General features: G+C 37.4%; 1 protein-coding gene across 2 annotated transcripts in view; it reads right to left on the bottom strand.

The window, feature by feature from the left end:
- Fnip1 (folliculin interacting protein 1) overlaps positions 1-24,669 on the bottom strand; it is a 120,966-nt gene that overhangs the window by 15,089 nt on the left and 81,208 nt on the right. For both annotated transcript variants that reach the window (XM_005376082.2, XM_005376081.2), the window contains 5 exons: positions 22,790-22,875; positions 12,820-12,966; positions 11,640-11,809; positions 7,342-8,755; positions 5,411-5,579 (listed from right to left, as the gene is read on the bottom strand). In XM_005376082.2, coding sequence (XP_005376139.1) covers positions 5,411-5,579; positions 7,342-8,755; positions 11,640-11,809; positions 12,820-12,966; positions 22,790-22,875 — 1,986 coding nt within the window. The remainder of the gene's footprint in view (positions 1-5,410; positions 5,580-7,341; positions 8,756-11,639; positions 11,810-12,819; positions 12,967-22,789; positions 22,876-24,669) is intronic.

Raw genomic sequence — 24,669 nt, forward strand, 5'->3', positions numbered from 1 at the left:
AGAAAAAGAAAAAAAACCAGCGGAAAAAAACCAAAATAAAAGTTCCTCATAAGGTCAACATCGGACTAACCATAGGCTGACCCTGAACTCATGGCGATCCTGCCTCAGCTTCCCAAGTGCTGGGATTACAGGCACACACCGTATGTCCATCATGCTTTGGTAGTTTTAAAAATGCTGCTTCCTTAGAAATTGGGGAGAAAGGAAATGATACTCTCCCCGGAGTACTCTACCACAGACGAACACTACCAAATGGTTTTATTTTCATTTCGAGACAGGTTTTTTCACTATATTGCCCTGGCCTCAAACTTGAGGACCTGCCCCCTTAGTTTTCTGAGTAGCTGGGATTACAGGCATGAGCCGTTATGCTTAGTGGACTGTATATTTTTTAAAAGAAGCATATTTGTTTTTTATGCATTAAAAGTTTCCTACATATTTGTTCATGAAGACACAAAAAATAATTCTCATGTTAAATGTAATGATGATAAAATTCAAGTATGTAGTGACTAAAACCATGAAAAGTATCTTACAACCTATGAGTGCTGAAATTGGACAATTTTTAGTTTGTCCAAAACTTTCTATAATACTGCTTTGATAATAAATACCTCTATATGATTAAATTAAAATATGAGAGGAAAGGACTAAAATCCCAGTTCCTAAAACAGAAGACAAATAGCTTTTCTTTTTTACCGTCATGGAAAGAAACTAAGAATAACAAGCCTGAGACCAATAACTTAAGTCCTGTGAACCCTGTAATATTAGTATTGCTGTTTGTATTAATCATTGCTTAACTGTCTCAGAGACAGAATGGCTTGGTAACCCAAGAGCATAGCTTAAAAACAGACAGATGAGCACTAAATTCTAGTTTTTCCATTCCCCATTTATGTAATTTAAATGAATATAGTCTCCATATATATAAGGATGATACAGGGATAATAATAAGCAACTCAAAGGATGACTATTAGATTAAGACAGTGAATTTTTAAGTGCCTAATGCACAGAATGGCCACAAAAATAATAAATGCTATTACTATCATCATTGTTACTACTCCTGCTTTAAGAATTAGCAGGTAGAAACCTTTTTAAAAGCAGAAAGTTGTCTTTGTCTTCAGCAGCCTTTTCCAATATTAGACCATCTGAGAAAATACCAAAAGATAATGTGTAGTGATGGGTACGATGGAGGAAGAAAAGATAATGAACAACTGAGGTTGACAGAAAGATGAGACTGGCTTAAAGTGAAATGAAATAAAATGAAATGAAATAAGGTTTGGGAATACAGCTCAGTGTGAAGGCCCTGGGTTCAATCCCCATACCACCATAAAAAAAAAAAGGCCAAGATGACACAGAGTGTAGTAGAAGGACTCTTGATTATGTAACCAGGTAAATTCAACAAATATTGAGCACTATGGCAGGTACTGGGCATAGCACCGTAAAATAACAAAGATGCTCCTTTTCCTAAAGGACAAATATTACCAACAATATACAGTACATGTAAATTCTACCCTCTGAAGTACTATTTTGCACATTTATACTTGGCCTGTTGAGTCCATTATTAAGTAAAAAATGTAGAAAAAATTCATTTTCATCTATACACCCCTTATAGTACCGGCACTATGTTCAGAACATAATAGATCAAGCCAGGTGTGGTGGTGCATGCCTGTAACTCCAGCACTTGGGAGGCTGAGGCAAGAGGATCGCTGGGAGTTCAAGGCCAGCCTGCACGACAGTGAGACCCTCTCTTAAAACAACAACAATAAAAAGATGAGTAAATATTTATCTGATTGGTGTTAAAAGGTTGAGCAAAACAGCTTTTAAATACAAACAAATATTCATAACGTTTCTTTATAAACTTTAATGTTATCTAGACTTGCCATACTTTCTCTACTACATAAGACACCAAAATTTGCAATTTTATATTATTCTGTGCAGACACAGAAGGTTTAACCTTTTTTTGGTAACAAGTAAATGACTGACTTCTTACCGGAGCCACAATTTCTCACCCATGATTTCCTAACTAGTTTTCTCTAGGTGGGGAGATCTGTTATTTAAAAACAAATTTACATATGCAATTGAAGGGAAGAAGACCCGTGTGTTGGCGCATGCCTGTAATCCCCGCACTTGGGAGGCTGAGACAGGAGGATCGTTGCGAGTTCAAGGCCAGCCTGGGCTACAACGTGAGCTCAAGTTCAGCCTGAACTGCACAGCAAGACCCTGTCTCAAAAAGACAAAAAAAAAAAAAAAAATTGAAAGGAAGACATAGTTCGAAACTAACTGAACTAAACAAAACAATCAGCAAAGACATTAAAGACTTGAGATAAGGCTATCCATCAACTTGGCCTGACATATCTATAAAATACCTCAACCAACAACAGAAGCAGATGTATTCTTTTCAAGTGCACATGGAACATTCTCCAGGAAAGACCATATGCTGGGTAATCAACAAGTCTGAATAAATTAAAAAGGGCTAAAATCATACAAAGTATGTAATCTGACCATAATGGGACTAAATTAGAAATAACCTCAAAAGGAAATTTGAGAAGTTTACACATATTTACAAATTCAACAGAATGCTTCTAAATAACCCATGGGGAAAAAAATTAACAGATAAATTTAAAAAAATTTTGACGTGAATGACAATGAAAACACAACAGATCAAAATTTATACCTTCAATTAAAGCATTTCTGAGAGAAAAATTTACAGCTTTCAATACTTATATTAACAAAGAAGAACTTTCACTAACATGATTCTACCTTAAGACACTAGAAAAGGAATAAATTAAGCCCAAAGCTAGTGGAAGGGAAAAAATAATAAAGAATTACAGTGGAAATCAATGAAATAGAAAGATCAATGAAAATAATTTCTTCAAAAAACTTTTACCCATTCTGCAAAATTGACAAACCTTTAACTAGAATGGGAACCAACAAAAAATTTCTCTAAAGAGCTAAACAGAAAATATTTTAGGTTGAGGACTAAAAAGCATGTCTCAGTGGTTCAACTCTGCTGTTAAGCATGAAAAGTACCCCATAAATTATGTAAATAAATGGCTGTGGTTGTGTCCCAATAAAACTTTATTTATAAAACGCAGACCCATTTGGTTAATAAGTAATGACTTACATATGCTAAAAAAAAAAATCTATAATCTAAACCAATCCATAAACGAACATCTCTCTTTGGAGAAGCCCCAACCCTCTAGAGAAGTAACAAAAAAGATACCGATAACAAAACAAAAGTCACAACACAAGAGGCATTACCAGTAACCTTGCAGAAATTCAAAGGATTATAAATGCATACTATGTGCAACTTTATCCTAATAAATTTGACCACCAAAATTAAGTATCAGGGAAAGTTCTCAAAATGAAAAAAATTACCAAAATTGGGTTGAGATATAGCTCAGTGGTAGCAGTGTCTGTCTAGCAAGCATGAAGCCCTGGGTTTGATCCCGAGCACTATATAAACTAACCACCTCAAGAAGAAATAAAAAATGGAAATGGACAAATACCAAATAAAGCAGCTGAATTTTAAGTTTAAAATATCCTGCTGGGGGTGAGGGTAGTTCAATATTGAATCCATGGCTAGCATATGCTATGCACGTAATCTACCACATGGACCACTTCACCAATTACATCTCTAACTTTAAGAGATCTTCATTTTAAAAAGCCTAGGTCCCAATGGCTTCACTGGTGAATTCTATCGAAGAGAAAAATAGTTGACAATTCTCTAAGAAAAATTTCATAAAATTGAGGAGGAGGGAATAGTTCTCAAGTCATTCCGTGAGGCCAGTAGTAATCATACTAATGTCAAAGCTAGACAAAAACGTTACAAGACAGCTACAAATAAATACCCTCATAAATACAGATTCCAGCATCAAGAGTAAACTAGTGTAAGTGAAGCTAGGCATGGCAGTGTATGCTTGAGCCTAACATTCTGGAAGGCTGAGGCAGGAGGATATCAAGCTTAAGCCCAGCCTACACAACTGAACAAGACTGTCTTAAAACATAAACAAGTGAGGTCAGAGATGTGGTTCGGGGTGAAGCAATACTCAGTACTCACACACAAAAATACTGTATATAAAAATAATTATAGATCATCATCAATTGCAACTTCTCCCTAGGAAAACAAAGGTTTACCTTCTAAAAATCAATCAACATGATCCATAACCTTAACATAAGATCACCTCACCAAACAAAAAGAAAAAGCACTTGAAAAAATCCCGCACTTATTCATGGTTCAAATGGTGAGGAAAAAGCAAAAGCAAAACAACCTCAAAGACTATAAATAGAAGTGAACTTCCTCTATCTAGTAAGGGTACTATCTTGGTTACTTTTCTCTCCTTGCAGAGACAAAATACTTGATGCCCAGAATTAAGGAAGGAAAGCTTTATTTAGCTCACAGTTTGTGGAGGTTTCAGTCCAAACCCAGGTGGCTCCAAGGCAGGTGACATGGCACAGGGGCAACAGTTCAAGGCAGCAAAAGACAGTAAAAGCAACAAGAGCAAAAAAAATAAGCCTCTTTTCCTCCCTTTTATTGTATACCAGCTATCCCCCCAAGCCATCTCCTTACCCTCCTCTTACACAAGCTCAGGATGTTTACAAAGTAAGGACCCTGGCCCCCTGCTGAGTTACACGCTAAACTTCTCAAGTTGACACAATGCATCAACCATTACAGGTGCCTATAAGAACCCTACAAATAATATAATTAATAATGAACCGCTCAATGTTTTTCTTTAAGACTAGGAACAACACAATGTTATGTACTGCCACCATTTCCAAGCTACATTGTACTGAAGCTTCTAGTCAGTATAATCAGATCAAAACCAAAACCAAAACCAAAAAAACCACAAACAAACAAACACCAAAACCCTCCCCAAAACAAAACCCAATAGAAAAATAAAGAAACAAAAGAAAGGAAAGGGGTAGAGACAAAGGCACAAAGATATAAAGAAATATATAAAAACTGTTCACTGATGACATGTGCTTATGTAGAGAACCATAATAATTCTATACAATAAACTAACAGAACTAGTAAGAGTTCACAAAAGTCAAAGGATACAAGAGTAGTATTAAAAAAAAAATAAGTATACTTTTATATATAAAAGCAATAAATCTGAAAAGAAAATTAAGAAAATAATCACATTCACAATTAAACACTTCCAGTTTTTTGATATTATAAATCATCTATTCAGTGAACTTAGTATGAATATATATAGTACTTTCTCTATTTCAGATTTTTATTTTGATAGATTCCTAGAGCTCCACACTTGCATTCAGTGATAGGGACAAACATACAGATGCTACACATAAAAGGATGGATTCAGAGAACAATGGTTCTGCTACATAGTCATGTGTGAGTAAAGGTTCTGCTGGTTCACAGACTTCATTCTGAATAAATTCGAGAACAGTGACAGTCACTCACCTGTACAGCATGAGACAAATCTGACACCAGACACTGACGGAGTCTCTCATCACTCCCAATTCCTTGAAGAACAAAGTCAGGGACATAAGATGAGCAGTAGCCACCCAGCAAGGACCTCCCAAAGTTGGCAATGTTGGGCTGAACAGCACTCACTTCAATTAACTTTGACCTGGAAGAAAGATTCCCAAGAAAGGCTAATCTAACTAGTAATAAACATATTTTACCAGTTAAAAAACTTTCTGAATTGCACTCATCTGTATTCATAGTTCCATTACTATTTTCTACACAATATAGTAAAATCATCCTTAAATAGAAACTGGCTCAAGTGCTCAAACAGACCACCTTTTGGCTGGACAAAAAAGCTTAATAAACAACTTTATAATGAAGTGAGCACGTATCTTTCTTAAAAAACTTTAGGGGAGTTGTCCCTTGTGTTTGTAACACACCTCCAATACAATGTGATTATGAAAAATCATCATCCATGACAAATTCCTAAAACTGTCACAAGTCTAAAATAAATCTTGGTATATAACATTTGTCAACCATAGATTTTTCTCCCTGTACAAGCTGTGATCAAAAAACATGGTCTAAATTTTTGAAAAATGATTACAGTAAAAGACAAATTGTCTTTTTGTTTGTTTTTTTGAGACAGGGTCTCGCTATACAGTTTGAGGTAGCCTTGAGCTCACTTTGTAGCCCAGACTGGCCTTGAACTTGCAACAATCCTCCTGCCTCAGCCTCCTGAGTGCTGGGGTTACAGGCGTGCGCCACCACGCCTGGCCAAATTGTCATTAATGCCCCTCAAAACAGTCTCCCTCATTTCAAACACATCCCATTATTCTTGACACTCTCTAAAGCCATTCTGGAAGTCCTCTTTTGTAAACGTCTTTAGTTGTGCTGTCATGACTGCCTCGAAGTCCTCAACCAATTCAAACCATTTACCTTTCATGACTATTTTGACCTTGGGGAAGAGCCAGAAGTTGCATGGTGCCAGAGCTGGTGAACAAGGTGGATGAGGATGCACTATCATGTCTTTAGGAGCCTGCCCTTCTACTGGATGGTACTCGGCAGCAGCATTCACTATTTTTCTCACGCTTCAAAAGACACTCCCAAAAGAACTTCCACAACTGCTTCACAAAGTTCAAGGATAATGAGATAAGTGTGTTTGAAATGAGGAGAAGGATCCTGAAGGGGATTTATGGCAGTATGTCTTTTTAAAAAAAGAAGTAAGTGTGTATTTTGACCACACTATATACTTGACATGGAGTACATATTCCTTGTTTTTCTTCTTTTTTTTTGAGACAGGGTCTCACTATGTAGTTGAGGCTAGCTCTGAACTCACTACATAGCCCAGGCTGGCTTCAAACTCACAGGGATCCTTCTGCCTCCCATGTGCTGAGACTACAGATGTGCACTACCACACCCAGAGCCTCCTGTTTTCTTTTTTCCTTCTTTCTTTCTTTTTTATACCAGGAATCAAACTCAGGATCTCACACTTGCCAGGAAGGCACTATGCAGCTGAGCCATATCCCCAGCCCTCCTTGTTTTCATCTTACTTAGCCTTGGTCATCTGTCACAGCTACTTCCTACCCTCTCAGTGATTACCTCTTCCTAACTGTCAGGTTTGCCACAGGTCCATTTTGGAAGCACAATTCACTCCAAAATGCCTTAAAAACTCAAGTAGTACACAATATCCTACATGTCAACAAGATCCTTTAACTTTCCTTTGATGACTTTCCAAAGGCTTCCTGGGTGATTCTTGGGCTTTGACTTTATTTCTTCCTATTACTAAGAACATATAATAATAGAGATAGTTTTGTCAGGACAGTAATCTCTTTTTTAATATCAGGGGCTACTACCAATCTTCAGAGAGAAGCTAAACAATGGCAGACATGTAGACAGGGCCTATCACGTGAGAACTTTCTACTTACCCAGGGAAAGGTATCTCATCCTCTTCTGCCCAATCTTCTTGCTCTCCTCCATAGTAACTGCTGACTTGTCTGGTCATATCGTGACCTGTATCTTCACTTTCACTATCCCCAAGGGCACTATCTGAACTTTCATTTCTTGGAATGTCCCATTCAGTTCCTACAGCAATTTTTTTCTCTGCACTCTCTTTGTCCCCATGGGGGACAAGAATGGAGTATGTATCTCTTTGGTCTTGCTGAGGAAAGCAGTTTTTGCATGAATCTTGGTGAACAGTTTCTATACATTTACAAAGTTCACTGTTCTGTTTGTTACTTTTTATATACAATCTTTTTGAAAACTCTAACATACAGCAGTGTTCTTTACTGTCTGTACTTATTTTAATTGGAACATCATCAATAGTCCTTGTTTCAATTGAATCATCATTAAAATACTCATCAAATAAGCTTATGCTCTCTGGGTCTGAATGACTCCAACAGGGAAGTTCTCTGGGCTCTCCCGAAACTGTGTTCTGTCTATCAGACTCTCCAGATTGGTCCTCAGTTGTATGTTTAGGTTCTTGATGCTTATCAATAGCCCCTCTGTCCTCTTTCAATGGCTTGGTGTGATGCTTGATTATCTGATCCACCACTGCCTGACTCCTGAGTTCAGTATCTGAATCAGGTGACATAGAATCTCCAATCAGGAAAGTAACCTTTGTCTGGGTTACATCACAAGAGAGTGCATCAGACACAGTCTTATCTGGAGGTTTTTTTTCCACAACTACTCCTGTGGCTCTCACTGCTTTGCCTGTGTGGTTATCTGAATCCAGCAATTCCGTACCCTGCCATGTTTCCTCTGCTGGCTCGGAGCCTGTCTCTGACAATATATGTTTGTCTACTGGAGCAGATCCTGTGCAAACAACAGTCTCTAACTTGGTGTCAAGACAAGTTCTTAATTTACACTGTTTAACATCAACAGCATTTTCTTCTTGGCAGTCAGAAGGAGAAATCACTCGGCATTCATCTGAAATTCCTAGCGACTCTTTAGAATTGTTTTGAATAGCTTCTTTCTCTTGTTGGGACATATTCTCTGTATTCTGCCCAAGGAGTGGATGACTGCAGTATTTACAGTTACAATGAGGAGTTTTTGTCTCTTCAGACTCTTTAAAGAGCAAACTACTTTTGTTTCTATGCATTGTGATAAGGACATACTCTGATTCCTCAATTTCACCTTTCTCTAAAGTGGTTGTAATCACTGTGCCTGGCATAACAATGGCTTCATCTTCTCCATTTTCTAAAAGATGAGTTTCTTGAAGTTCGGAGCATCTTATGAAATAAGTAAGGAAATAAAGCAACCTCTGGACCATCTCTTGTCGTTTGCCGACCACTACAGTTCTTGCTAACCGTACAGGAGAGCCAATAGCGCCATACAAATCTCCTGCAATGAAAGAAGCAGTTAATGGACACAGCTTTTACTTACACAGCTAGGCAGGCTATTTTCCATTATGAGAAACCCAGGGGAACGATGATTTTCTATCTTCTTCCTTAAAGAGTTTCTGTTGTTCTGAATCTAGAGAGGTTTTAGAGATTACATTTACCAGGGATATTTTCTGTGCCAGGTGCCATGCACAGCATCTTTTTCTGGGTAGAGGGGTACTGCCAGAAATACTAAATACATGAGGTTTCTGAAGCTATGTCTAACACAGAAAAGAGAAGACACAATGTTTGCTGCTCCGCAACAAGACGAAGGGAGCAATGGAGGCCAGGAGCACAGCTGGAGGAGCTGCAGCACTCACTACTTATGCTATAGCTCAGATTGAACCCATAATTTGAGCATGAAACAAGAAGTTGAAAAGTACAAGTTGGAGATGGAGTTGGAGAGTACAAAAGCATTAATATAAATTCAGATCGATTTTTGCTAGCTGTCAGTATACATATTTAAAAATCCCTATTTTTACTTTATAAAACCCTATACTTTGTAAAGAAATAAACATAAATAGGTCAAAATAAATATATACTGTAGACAGTATTATGGTAATTTTTTTCTTCCAATTAAGACATTGGCTCAAATATCACAATGCTACTGTTCCAAAACAATCCCAAAATTCTATCTTTTTTTTTTTCTGGTACTGGAAATCAAACTCACAACCTTGCGCTTGCCAGGCAGGCGCTGTGCCGCTTAGCTAAATCCCCAGCCTCAATCCCAAAATTCTATCTTTTTTTTTTTTCCGGTACTGGAAATCAAACTCACAACCTTGCGCTTGCCAGGCAGGCGCTGTGCCGCTTAGCTAAATCCCCAGCCTCAATCCCAAAATTCTAATTACCAAATAAATTAAAACTGCTTTAAAATGGCAAGGGAATCCTTCATGACTGATCCCACTTTACCCTTCCAATTTTATCTTCTTATAGTTACTTTTTTTCACCTTTACTTCAAGCAAAGCCCCACTTAAACTGTACCACTGAAATAAGCTTTTCTTGGTGGGGAGAGTACCTGGGATTAAACGCAGGGCCATACGCATGCTACTCAAGCTGTCCCACTTGGCTATACCCCAGTATGCTTGGTTTTGGGCAGTACTGCACAATGAATCCAGGGCTTTCACACTGGGTTATAACCCCAGCCCTTTATTTTTTGACACAGGGTCTCAGTAAGTTGCTAAATTGCCCAGATTGGTCTCAAAACTTTCTTTCTACTGTAGCCTCCGAGAGTGCTTGGATTATAGGCATGAGCCATCACATCCAGACACCAGCCCTTTTTACATATTAGTTTGAGACAGGGTCTCCCTAAATTCTCTCATCAGGCCTGGAACTTTATGAACCTCCTGCTCGGCCTCCTGAGTAAACAGGTGTAGTAGGCGTGCACCACCATGACCCACTATGCTTTGTGCTCAACATCGGTACTCCTTTTACTCATGGAACGTACTCTCCCTCTCCCTTGTCTCTGCTAGTCCAAATATTCTCAGCCAAGTATGATCACTTATACAAAAATAAGTTCTCCTTATTGAACTCCCACTGAATTTTTCATTTCTCTTGTATTTCCTCCCTGAATTATCCCTATAGTCTAGATATACACTACCTACAGCAATAAACTGTCAACCTGTTGTCTGTTTGTTTTTTGAGCCTTACTATGTAGTTCAAGCTGGCCTTGGGCTCACTATGTCCAGGCTGCCTCAAATGCACAGCAAATCTCCTGAGTCCTGGGATTACAGACATGTGCCACCATACCCAGCATAGACTGCCAACTTCTTGAGGGCAAGGACCAAAGTATTCATGTTTACATCCATCAGTACTCTTTCCACAGAACTGTGGATACATTATGCACTCAAAAATAAAAGACTGTAGAACTGAAAATAGATTTGATATCCCAATTAAAAACTACAAATTATTCTACTTAAAAAGTTGAATTAATATTCCATGCAAAAATACTACTCAGCATTAAAAAAAATGAACTATTAATACATACAACATAGGTGATTCTTAACTACATTGAACGAACGCAGGAAGGAAGGGAAGTTGGTTGGTTATAGGAGTTCATAAGTTGTATTACAAAGCAACCTGGCACACATGATCACTACAGCAAACTATGCCAAGTTTCTATCAGGTCACCAAAATGTTCTTGTCTTATCATATGCTGTTCTAAGCACCTTACGTGTACCGTCTCACTTAATTTTCATATCTCTTAAAAGCATGGACTACCTATTATTTGGCCCCATTTTACAAGTAAGGAAACTACTCAGAAGGCTGAGGAATGAGGATCTCTAGTTTAAGGCCAGCTTGGGACACAAAGCAAGTTCAAGGGCACCTGGAGAACTTGTTCCCAACCCCCCCCACCCCCCACATGACTCAAATGTAGTGTGTATCATTTCACAGCCTGTGCTTTTAAGCACTATGCCTCCTAATGCCCACAATTTTTCAGCTTTCTCCTCTGTTATCCATGTATTTAGTGGTGCCTAGTACTAAACAATAAACATTTTCCAAATGACTTTTTGAACAAAAAAATCTCAACTGCTTTTGTCTTGGATTTATTACAGCAATCACAGGTGACTGTCGCTTGATTCTGTTTGGGCAAAGCACATAAAAAATGAAAACAAAAACCCCTGTGAAGTTACTAGCAAACCAGCTCTCAGTCCCTGACTCCTGCTCCACCTGCGGTTTTCTGGTCCTTAGCACTGCTTTCAGGCATAAGATGACAGAACAATTTAGTAGACAAGAAAGGATGAGCACAGGAGAGATGCTCAAGAATAAAGGGGGTAAAAGAAGATTTCTGCAATAATCCCAGACAGGTACATAAAAGGCTAAGTGTAATACATATATAGACTACATACCCAGTTGTGCCCAAAGTGGGTTATATGGATGAGTCTTTGCCAACATGTCCACACTCTGAGAGGAATGTTTTTCTAAAAATATTTTTATAGGTGGCTGTCCATTTGGCATGACTGTTGGAACCCAGGCAAGGTGATTGGTCAAAACTGCAGTAATGAGAGCTGGCAAGAATCTGAAAACAAAGACATCCTATGAGATTCCAACTGACCATTATAAAACCCCATGTAAAATGTTTTGACACAGTTAAGTACAGACAGTATATATTTTCATGTGACCAAATGACATAAAACGGGGAGAGGGGAAAGGTCAGGTATACAAGGATGAAAAAGAAAGTTGATTTTTTTTCCTTGTGGAGGAGTCATTAAAATAAATCCCTAAAATAAAGAAAATGTTCACAAGGAGCTATTTCACATCATAACTACAAATAAAGTGCTTAATTCTGTGTGGCACACGGGATTGAACTTAAGACCTTTGTACTGAGCTACATTCCCAGCCCTTTTTATTTTTTATATTTAGACAAGGGCATGCTCAGTTGAGTCCCAAAGCAGGACTCAGAATGGTGATCCCCCTGTCTTAGCTTCTCATGGTGCTGAGGTTAAAGGCGTGGGCCACCTTGTCCAGTTAAAATAAAATAACATTTTACTTGAAAAAGAAGGGATTCTTTTCAATGTTTAATCTATCCAGTTCATTAATAAAACAACTAGTAGGTTTTTACATTTCTTACATTACTGGGGAAAATAAAGGAAAACTTTGACTACTATGAAAGAATATAAAAACGTATGAATTACTCATCTAGATTTCAAAGACTTGATGCACAGCTGGAAGAAACTAATATAAAATATCACATTAAAATGTATCATTGGAATTCTAGCACTTCTTTACATGTTTTTTACATATTTTCTATGAAATAAAATGATCACAGTGGATAAAATTCACAAAAAAATAAGAAGCCTCAGCAAACTGTGTTAAGATGTCAAGAATTTTAATTCAACATGTAAGTAAAGACATTTTTACTGTTTTTCATTCATAAGGTTCTGTGTCATTCTTCCATACCCTATTATTCATTTTTAGAATACTATTTTATTACTGTGAAAGAATATTCCCAGTTCAATAATTGAATTTGCTCACAATCTAGATATACAGTGGCGACTAATAAACAAACAAACATAAAGCAAGCCATACTGATTTTTAGAAGCATTTTCCATTAGAAAAGTAAACTCCTTCATGAAACGATGGCAGAGCTGATTCTTTTCTGGAGTCCCAGACATCATTGTAAGCCAGACAGGCTCTCCAATCCGTGGCATTGTGTAAAGATTACAAATTGTTGTTCTAAAAAGAGGAAGACACAGTATGTAATTTATGGTTCCTCAAACTATAAACTGTTAAAAAGTTGAAGTTGGTAGTTTGGGCCTTACATTTACTTAATGTTACTGAGAAAAGCCAACAAGCCAAGTCTTTCAGCGTGGGAGCGTGGGAAATGTTTTGTCCGTGCACTTCAAAGATATTGTCATCTTTGCTACCCAGTGACTGTATGATCTAGAATACATTATTTCCCTAAATTATGCACCAGTTTCTTCTACCTGACAGATGATAAAAGAGGACTAGAAAATTTCTAAGGATCCTCCAGCTCTAAGATTCTAAAGCACATACTGTATTTAAGTATACTACAAATAATTAACAACATGTACAAGAGAAAATATCCTAATAGATAACAGTTTATCCATCTACCCATTCAAAACAATAATTTATCTGGGTCATTTTGTTGCTCTTAGGTAAAGTTCCATAGGATAAGGACTGTATGCTGTATTTGATGACTCTCTCCAACTTTCTGCAGTTTTTCTCAAATTCATTTTGAGTTTTCAACATAATAAATTACTGTGTAAGTATAATGGTACTTTCCTAGCTCTCTACAACTCCAGAGAAAACAAACAATGCACACAACAGAAGACACCTTATAAATAAAATTCTAATGTATATTCTGGAAGATATGACAAAAGGTATTTTTCAAAGAAAAAGATCATCTGAAAACTAAGCATAAATGTTACTAAAAGAAAAAAAAATCATAAAACATAGAACAAGAAAATAATACATATAAAAAAGAAGGAAAACATTACAATGCAGGAGTGCTAGGTTTTTGGGGGAGGGCCAAGTTTTACTAATGGTAGGAAAAGAAACAGGCTCTGCAGAGCAAGTTTGGCCCAAGTAAAAGCAGGAGAAACAGTACACCTTACAGTGTGAGGGCAGGCCACCGTGGAGAGAATACATTGGCCAGGAGTGCTACTTTCTAATAAAAAAAGAACCAGGGTTGAGGGTTTAGCTCAGTGGCGCAGCACCTGCCTGGCAAGTATGAGGTCCTGAGTTCAATTCCTGGTTGCCTCCCTGCAAAGTCTTAATAGAAAGCATTCCAGAGACAAAGAACAGAAGAAAATAAATTATCAAGGAAAGTAGAAAACTTCAGAGCTAAAGAACAAGACAGTGCTATTAGCTATACCAAAAAGATAAATAACTAAGGGGTACATTCATCTACCACAGTAGAAAATGAGTATGACCTAAAATTGATAAATTAAGACAGACTTCTGGGAAGAAGGCAGAATGGCAAACAGCAACAAAACAGCCTACGGTTCTGAATCCAAACAATGGAAAATAACAACTTGGGGGAAAAATGAAGGAAAGGATGTAGATCCCTAGAACTCAGAAGGCTGTGGCAGAAAACTGGAGTCTACAAAGAAACTGAAGAGACAGACTAAAACACAGAGAAAGGAAGGAACAATCTGTATTTTCTCTCTGGCCCCTGACTTGGGGCTTGTGAGAGAGGAAGATCGAATCTAGAGACACCGCGAAAGCAGGTGACGCAGACGCTTCAGGGAGAAACACACCAGCGCCACTGGGCAGCGGGTGCTGTGCACTACAAGAGCCGGTGAGGGACTCCAGCCCAACCGCCCGCCATCTCCCCTGGAGAGTGCTCGGCTGGACGCATTCTGTGGAGGGGCCAACCGAACCTGGGACGCAGAACAGCCTCGCGTGGGCTTCATCTCAGCGCTCCCAGCGTTAAACTCCCACAGCGACTGGGTGAGGGACAACCATGGTGGTCATCCACGGTTAGGGAGCTGAGGTCAGGCTGGCAAGAGACACCCAGAGTACCCCAAATCGAGTAACTCGGCCCCACCCGCACGACCGGAGGCCAGGTTCAGCCTGAATTTCCAAGGATCTGGAAGTCCCACAACCTGCTTCCCACCATAATTTTATTGCTTGCTTGTTTGAATCTGGGCTCTGACTGCTTCCGCTGTCTACCAAGCAAGAGCAGGGTCACACCTTCAACTGGGCACCACCAACAAAACTGCAGACCCCAGGAAGGCTTCAAATCACAGAGGAATTCTTTCTCTTGCCTGTTTTTGTTCATTTCATTGATTTGTTAAAAAATTGCTTTTGTTTTTGAGTGTGACCATTATTTTTAATTTTTAAATTTGTTTTGTTCTTGTTTTGTACTTTTCTTCTTTCCTTCCTTTACGTTTTCTTTAGTTTCCTAAGGTTGGGTAATCTCTTTGTTCTTCAGCCATGCTTCTAATTTCTTTTTCCTCTTTTCTCTTATTTTTTTTTGGCTTTTTCCTTTTCAATTTTCTCCCCGTAAGCACTTCTCTCTTACTTTTACTCTTTATATAATATTTTTGAATCTTTTTTTAAATTTTCTATCTCTTGCCGGTTTTTCATCCTATTTTGACTTAGTACTATACACATTCTTCTATTCCCCAGTAAGAGCCCTTTTACCACTTCTCTCTCCTCTTTCTTGTATCACAGACTTCAAGGTTTCAAAGCTTTCCTCTTGCATACCCTCATTCCAAGTCCTAACCCTTTAGTAGTAGAACCATAATGTGTTGTTAATCTTTCGATAGATAACTCTGTAAAATTACTAGTGAATTCTTTTTTACCAGTAACAGACATATAGCTGTTGGATTCAGTACCTGTTAGCTGTAAGTCAGTATCTGGGTTGCCTTAGTGTTTATATCACAATTGACAGTTTCTTCTCTAGTAATAAGGGTCGAACATAACTGGCTCCTATAGTAACAGTAGTACCTAATTTGTCTCAGGAAATGCTACTTTAGTTGTTTCACTTAGTATTAACATGGTCATATAATTGTCAAATATTTCTCTATAAGCCAACACTCAGGTTGCCTTTGTGACATTAAGAATACCACAGTACACTTGCAGAGTATTTGTTTTCTGGGCTGCTTGCAATGAATCCTCTTTCAAAAATAACCAAGGTAGATGAATCTTGGGGCTGTGGCAAAGGGGTTGTTAGTCATGCCCAAACTACATCACTGAAACGCAACTAAAGAGATCTCTGTACAATAAACCCCCAACTTGTGAACATTTGCTACACAAACCTTAAAGGCCAAGAGGGCTTGGAGTGAAGTGTTTTAAGCCCTAGAAGGACTTCCAACCCAACTTACATTTCCAGCAAAACTTTCCTTTAAAACTGATGGAGAAATATGGTATTTCCACAAGGTATACCTAAAGAAATTCGTGACCACCAAACCAGCATTACAAAAAAATTCTCAAGGATACCCTAGGAAGAGACAATGAAGCCAACAACGTCAGTGAATCAAAAAGAATGAAAACACCTGGGGGATGGGGGGAAGAAGCTAAGTAAAAGGGGAACAATGAGGAAATCAACAGGAAAATATTACAATGACAGGAATAAGTCAATACCTCAGAATAATAACTCTCTATGTGAATGATCCCGATTCCCCAATCAAAACACACAGACAGTATGGGTCGAGAAAACAATCCTAAAATTCGTATAGAACCAGAAGAGACCCAGAATAGCAAAAGTAATTCTGGGCAAGAAGGGCAAGGCAGGGGGTGTCACAATCCTGGACGCTACCATGATAAAAACAGAATGTATTAAGCAGATTCATGGATCAATGGAACAGAACAGAAGACAGAGAAATGACTCCAGGCACATTCAGCTATGTTATTTTTGACAAAGGGGGCAAATCCCTTCAAAGAAGGAAAGACAACCTCTTTCACAAATGGTGCTGGGAAAACTGGCTTTCCACATACCTAAGGTTGAACTTACACTCATATCTATCACTATGCACTAAACTAAAATCAAAATGGATCAAAGATCTAAACATTAGAACAGAAACAACCTGCTAGAAGACAAAGTAGCTGAAACTTTTAAAGACATAGGTGTAGGCAGAGCCTTTTTGAACAAAATCCTGGTTGCAAAAGAAGTAATACCAAAAATCAACAAATGGGATCACATCAAATTAAAGAGCTTCTGCACAGACAGAGAAACAGCTAATACAGTAAAGAGACAACCTACAGAATAGGAAAAAAAAATTTGCGAGCTACTCCTCAGAACAAGGACTAATATCTAGTATGTAAAGAACTGAAAAAAATTAGATACTCCCCCAAATTTAAAGACCCAATTTAAAAATAGGCTTCTGAAATGAACAGATACTTTGCAGATGAAGAAATACTAACAGCTAATAAATATATGAAAAACATTCAACATCGCTGGACAGTCAAGAAATACAAATTAAAACAACACTGAGAGTCTCTCTCCAGGAAGAATGGCTGTCATCAAGAAATCAACCAATAACGAATGCTGGTGAGGCTGAAAGGAACCCTTCTCCATTATTGATGGGACTGTAAACTGGTATCATCACTATGGAAATCATATGGAGATTCCTAAAAAAACTAAAACCAGAGGTTCCATTTTGACCCAGCTATTCCTCTTCTGGGTATTCCCCAAAAGAGTTAAAGACACCATCCCAGAGTGATATATGCATATCCATCTTTACAGTAGTGCAATTCATTATAGCTAAACATTGGAAAGAGCCTAAATGCCCATCAATAGATGAATGGATTAAAAAAAGTCGTCCTTATGCACAATGGAGTACTACTCTGCCATGAAGGATAAACTTGAGTCATCTGTAGGAAAATGGGTGCACCTTGAGACCATAGCTTTAAGTGAAGTAACTCAGATACTCAAGCTTAAATATTGCATGCTTTCTCTCAAATGAAAAATTCAATATAAAGTACAAAATAAAAGACAAATATTAGGGAAAAAAGGGAAAAGAAACGTATTGTAATCCAGTACAATGTATCTAAAACGTACCTTGACTTAGTATAATTGTCAAATACATTTATATGTTCTTTGCCCTATTAGTCTGGTTTTTAATTGGCATATATGATAGTTAACTTTATATGGGCTTTAATATAAATAATTGAATCTGCTGCTGTAAAAATAAGAAGGCGGTGGTAGGAGCGGGAAAGAGAGGGGAGCTGAAATGTGTTATGTACATGTACCAATTCCCTATAGTGACTGTAATCATTATGTACTGCACACAAGTACTAATAAAAGTAAAGAAAAAGAGACGTAGCAGCATTTAGCATCCTATTCAACAATACAGAGGTAAATAAAAAAATAACTAAGAGTTAAAAGAGAATGTTTCTGGTACAATGGAATACTTTTCAGCCATAAAAAGAACGAAATCCTGTCACATGCAACAACATGAATGCTAGATGAAATATGCCCGTAACAAAAATAACCATATAATCTCACTTATAACGTGGAACCTAAAAGAGCTCAAAGAAATTAGGAAAGTGGTCATTACCCGTGCCTGGGGAAAGTAGGTGGGAGAGGAACTGTCACCAGGTGTTACATTATAGTTAAGAAGAATAAGTTTTCCTGTCCTATTACACAGTACAATGATTATAGATAATGGTATTTTTAGCTTTTTTGAGATGAGGTCTCATTCTATTGTCCAGGTTGACCTTGACCCCCTGGGCTCAAGCAATCCTTCTGCCTCAGCCTCCCACTAGCTCTGACTACAGGGGTACAGTATTGTACCTAGGTCTGTATACTTTTTTTTTTTTTTTGTCTTTTTGAGACAGGGTCTCAGGCTGGCTTTGAGATGACTTTGTAGCCCAGGCTGGTCTTGAACTTGCAATGATCCTCCTGCCTCAGCCTCCTGAGTGCTGAGATTATAGGCGTGTGCCACCATGCCTAGCTTGTATACGTATTTTTAAAGAAAGAATTTTGAATGTTTTCATCATAAAGAAACGATAAATGTTTGAGAAGACAGATGTTTACCTTTAGACATTATACAATGAATACATGTAGCAAAACATTACATGGTACCCCATAAATATGTAATTTCTATATTCAGTTAAAATTTTTTAAAAGGGAACTTCTAGGAGTGTTTCAGAGAAAAAAAATTATTCATAACATATTTATAATAATTCCATAGCAAAGTCAGCTAAACAAATAAAATCATAAAAATAAAAACTGTAAGTAAAACAACTGGCCATTCAGTGCATATTACTGTTACTAGTGGCATACGATCTACTTCAGCATAAGCAAATCATTAGGAATCTGGTTAAGTTTTTAAACAAAATATAGATTAAATTTTAAAATGACTAAATTATAACCTCATACTTTTTGAATACTATTTACATTCATGCTAGAGGATGAATTTTATGGAATTTTTTTGGTGAGTTACATAAAGTCCCACTTTCTGGCTATGTAAATGGCATGTGCATAGGGGTACATGGGAACCTACATGGAGTAGAACTGTTAAAAATCTGTAATTGATTTAATCTCAAAATTTTATTCAATATTGACAGTACAGGAGCACATTTATTTTGAGCTTAACGTGGCTGTCTTTTTCTTTTCTTTTTTTTTTGTCTTTTTGAGACAGGGTCTCACTGTGCAGTTCAGGCTGGCCTTAAGCTCACTTTGTAGCCCAGGCTGGTCTTGAACTTTCAACAATCCTCCTGCCTCAGCCTTCCGAGTGCTGGGATTACAGGCATGTGCCACCACGCCCGGCCTTCTTTTTCTTTATAGAACACTTAAAGAAATAGCAAATCAACAGGACATTTGTCTAATGTACACCTAAGTCATTATAAATTATTTTAAGCAATTTAGTATAATGTACTTTCTCAATCATAACACATCTTAACATTTATATCAATATATCTTAAAAATTCTTATCTCAAGCAAATATACAGTACTGACATTAAAATTGTTTAGATCATCTTATATTAGTAAGACCATAAAATTTTGTGCTTTTACATAAACACTTTCAGAAACATAAACAAGTCTATATTAAGCTCAGAAATTATAAAAATAGACTATGTATCAGTCAGTTCATGAAAACTGCTCTAAATTTCCTCTGGAAAGGCTCTTTTCACCCCCTACTTTGTGTCTGTGTAATACTCCTTGTTTGCTTGGGCAGAGTCTTACCACATAGCTCAGACTGCCCCTGAACTCTCTATGTAGAGGCTGACCTCAAACCTGAAATCCTGCCTCAGCTTCCCAAGTGCTAGGGTTACAGGTGTGCACCACCAGCCCCAGCTTTCAGAATGCCTTTATTTAATTATGTACAACAGCACACACCTTTAATTGCTACCTCAGGAGCCTGAGGCAGGATGATTATGAGTTCAAAGCCAACCTTTGAAATTGAATTAGACCCTATTCCAAAGTAAAGGAAAATAAAAAGGGCTGGAGATGTAGCTCAGTGCAAAGGCCCAAGGTTTAATCAAAACAGGAGAGAGGTGGGGAGAGAGGGGGGAGGGAAGATGTATTAAACTGAACTCTTCAAGCTTTGAATATGAACAAACGGAATTATGAATAACTTTGGATATAATTTTCACTGATTAAAAGTACTATTTTCGGCTGGGTGTGGTGGTGCACGCCTGTAATCCCAGCACTTGGGAGGCTGAGGTACAAGGATCGTTGTGAGTTCGAGACCAGCCTGAGCTACAAAGTGAGCTCAAGGCTAGCCTGAACTGCAGAGCGAGACCCTGTCTCAAAAAGACAAACACACACACAAAAAGTGCTATTTTCATGAATTATTATTTAGTAGATATAAAATTTCAGTCTTCCAAGATGAGAAAGTTCTAGAAATGTATTTCACAACAATATGAATACACTTAATATTACTGTACACTCAAAAACAATTAGGATAAATTTAATGTTATATGGTTTTCATCACAATATGCACAAAATTAAAGTATCACAGTTAGCATGCTTCATATAATAAGAATGGCCTCAAATTATTGTGTTAAACTACTTCAGATATGCATTGCAGAAATTATATGCAAATTATGAGTATTACCTATACAAATTATTTGCTTCCAAGACCAAAAAAGTAACAATACAGTTTAAAATTAAATTATATAATGTATTAAATTATATAATGTATTTCTCTACATTTTCCCTAACCACTGAAATTACTATACAGAAAAGGTTTTCTACGCTACAAATGACGGCAAATAAAACAATGACTAGACATTTTCTCTTCCTCAACTGAATAATGTGACTATTATACAATACCCATAAAAGTAAACTTTCTCAGTTTAAATCCACCCCTCCTCACACACCTCCAGGTTTAAAAAGTCATACATATGACATGACTGCAGTTTCACCCATAGCAATTCTACAAAGTCATAAGCTAAAGGAATCACTCACTTGAAAATATGATGGACCATTTAATAAACCAATTCAGAAGATCCCTATCTCAAAGGGACAATATAGGTGTCAATGAAAAAACATGAAGTCAGTTTTTCTAAAATTCACTTACAAAGAATTTTGTTAATAATAAACCTAAGGTGATAAAGCTACATTTGTAAGTGTTGTTGGTATTATTACTATTGGTATTTTTAGACAGTGTCTTGCTATGTTAGGCTGGCCTTCAACTCACGATGTAGCTCAAGTTGACCCTGAACTCATGGTGATCCTCCTGTCTCAGCCCCGCAAGTGCTGAGATTACAGGTACGTGCCACCATACCTGATTTATTAGTTCATTTGTATCATTAACTTTCTACAGAAAATACTGATCCTTATTTAGAGTAATAAAAGTTTCGTGTGAAATTCAAAAAGAGAAATTAAATTCAAATGGCAAGATTTGAGAAAATCATGAGGGTGTGATCTGAAGGACCAAAACTGGAGAAAAATGCGATAGGCTGTACCTGCCAGAGAAAACAGTTTGCCACTAAAGTCAGGCATTCCGCTAAACCCATTTAATCCTTAAAATAATCTACTATACTATTACTAAGATAAATCTGCATATCTTAATGAGTTGCTTTGTTTTGGCTTTTTGAGACAGGCTCTCACTATGCAGTTCAGGCTGGGCTTAAACTCACTATGTAGCCCAGGTCGACCTAGAACTTGAGTAATCCTCTTGCATCAGCCCCTTGAGTATTGGGAGTACAGGTGTGTGCCACGACACCTGGTTAAATTTGTATGCTTTAGACTAGAAAACTAGAGTTCTAAATGCTATGGATTTGCCCAAGGTCACCAAGGAGAGTAAATGGCACACCCAAGGTTAGAACAGAGAATCAAACCTCTCTGTTCTCTTCTGTGCTGTACTATTTCTCATCTAAAGAAAGTTAAAACTGAGGTTAAAGTAGACCTGAAATGAATCTCTTCACAGGAGACACAGAGCATTTAATGTGATTCCTAACATACGTCCGTCTGTAGCATGTCTACTGGCCATACAGTTGGAGGGCAGTTACAGCAGTTTTTTTTTTTTTTTAAGAATAGGAAAATTTATTGGAGAAAAAGAATGGGAAATAGGACAGCTCCTGACAGGAGACAGGAGAGGTCCCGAGTGGGTTGCCCTGCAATGCTTATGGCTTCCGGAACGATCAGTGTTGAGCCAGAAAACATTAGCAGAAGGAAGAGTACTCACTGCGACATATAAGAAGAAGGAACCAAGCAATATAGCTATGAGGATCATGGAGTTCATGTTCCTTAATCATATCCATGTTCCATGCATCCACGAACATCTGCTGTTACTGGTTAAATAACACTTAACTAGTTTCTGTACCGAGGAGCCTAAGATGGAACACAGCCTACTTCTGGAATAACGGTTATCTTTTGGCCATATTTGCTTGTCAAAAACAAAAATTCCACTATTAAAAACCATGCTTCTGATGGATCTCCAATGTTCTCAAATCTCAACTGCATTTGAGATTTAACAGCACAGGAGCCAGAGCCTTACTGAATATTAGACCCTCACATGACTATGGGACCAAGAAATTTAAAGAAGTAAATTTTATTAGAACAAGTTGAAGAAAAATTCCTTCCTGTGTACACCACAAAACAACTTTGTACTATGGAAAACTGGGGAATATGTACCTGAATTCATTTAGGGCATCAACTATTCGATTATATGCCAAACTCCTCTGACTGGCATCAGCTGATCTCCGGCTCATTTTCATAGCCTTAAAAACAATCATTACACAGTTAATTGTTTTATGAATCATGATCAAAGCATGGAAAGAAACAAAAACTACATGTCATACAACATCACCAACAATCTAATGTAGAAGGAAATAGAAAGACACACATATTTAACAGTGATTTTCCCTTCTACACCTTTGGACATTAGTGAATACCAAGAATTTTTCATTTTTCAAGTATTATATCTCTTATTATAATTGTCAATTGTAGAATGACAGTGAACACTGATGTTAACAGTCTCTGGGTTCCCAAAAACTCCCCTTTTCTAAATAGAACTCCCCTTTTCTAAATTTACTCTTATATTTTATAGATACAGCTTCTGCTAGCATAAAAAAAAAAACTACAATATAAAAATTCTGCTGACAGATATCTCAAGTTATTACTCATATTTGTTTCTTTTACAAATGTATTTAAGCCAGGTACTGTGGCACATCCCAGGACTGGGAGACTGAGGCAGGAGGATACTACAAGTTCGAGACCAGCCTAGGCTACACAGAGTTCAAGGCCAGCCAGAACTACATAGGGAGACTGTCCCAAAACAAAACAAAACAAAACAAAACATCTAAAAATAAATTTAGTGCAAGCTGAAAAACCTTACAATGGGAGGATAAAAAGGAGACCATGAATACAATATGTGGGCCAAAAAAACCCCCACTTTGCAATCTTTTTACTTTTTTGAAACAAATTCTTTATACAGTTATAAGCTGATTAAGAATCTTTAAAGAACGTATTTAAAAGGAGGCTAGACTATCAAGGATCAAGCAGAAGATAAAAAGAAAATTTATGTTTTATAAAACTGTTAAGAGATTAACATTCAGAAATAAATGAATATTCTTTTCATGAAATTAAGGAATAGTTCTCTTTAATTTTATTAGCAATATTTTAAAATTATGTTACAGCTCTCCAAAAAAGGGGTACAGACTTTAAAATAATTGCCAAGGTGCTCAAAAGAAAAATTCACAGCTTTTACTAAAATATAAGAGAGTGGTAGTTGGAAAGCTGCCCCCACCCCAGAAGGTAACTTCTTTGGATGGCCTAGTGTTTCTCCAATTCCATCATTAACTACCAAAGAACTTTTAAAACTTTCATTCACTTATGTAAAAGCATTCATTTTTATCTGTCAGCTTTAATAAAAAAGGAGATATTAAACAAATATTCAGAAAACTGTAGGTATTAATAACCTACTCTACATTAGACAAAGGTCAAAGCACTTAAAAAGTAATCTTTAATGAATTCTATGAAGTCTCTCTCAAGTTTAACCCAACGCTTTAAGTATTTCTCCGAGTAACTCAAAATGTTTCAGCCATGAAAAATGTGTATGGTGACTAATAAAGGACTATGAAATCTCACGTAAGATAAATCCAAATGGCTCACTCTTTTTGCTTCCTTCCTTCCTTCCTTCCTTCCTTCCTTCCTTCCTTCCTTCCTTCCTTCCTTCCTTCCCTCCTTCTTGTTTTCCTTCCTTCTCTCTCTCTTTTCTTTCCTCCCTCCCTCCCCTCTTTCTTTCCTTCTTTCCTTCCTTCCTTTTTGAGACAGGGTCTCACTAGGCAGTTCAGGTTGGCCTTGAGCTCACTTTGTAGTCCAGGCTGGCCTCAAACTTGCAACGATCCTCCTGCCTCAGCCTCCTGAGTACTGGGATTTCAGGTGTGTGCCACCACACCCAGCTCTCTAATTCATTTATTCAGTAAAAAAATATTGCTGATGATCTGTTTGCTGCTTTTTTTTCTGATAGATTCAACGTGAATAAACATCTGTGCCTGTTCCAGAGGCAAATG

Source organism: Chinchilla lanigera, unplaced genomic scaffold, assembly GCF_000276665.1.
Source record: "Chinchilla lanigera isolate Chin_1 unplaced genomic scaffold, ChiLan1.0 scaffold00007, whole genome shotgun sequence".
Classification (NCBI taxonomy): domain Eukaryota; kingdom Metazoa; phylum Chordata; class Mammalia; order Rodentia; family Chinchillidae; genus Chinchilla; species Chinchilla lanigera.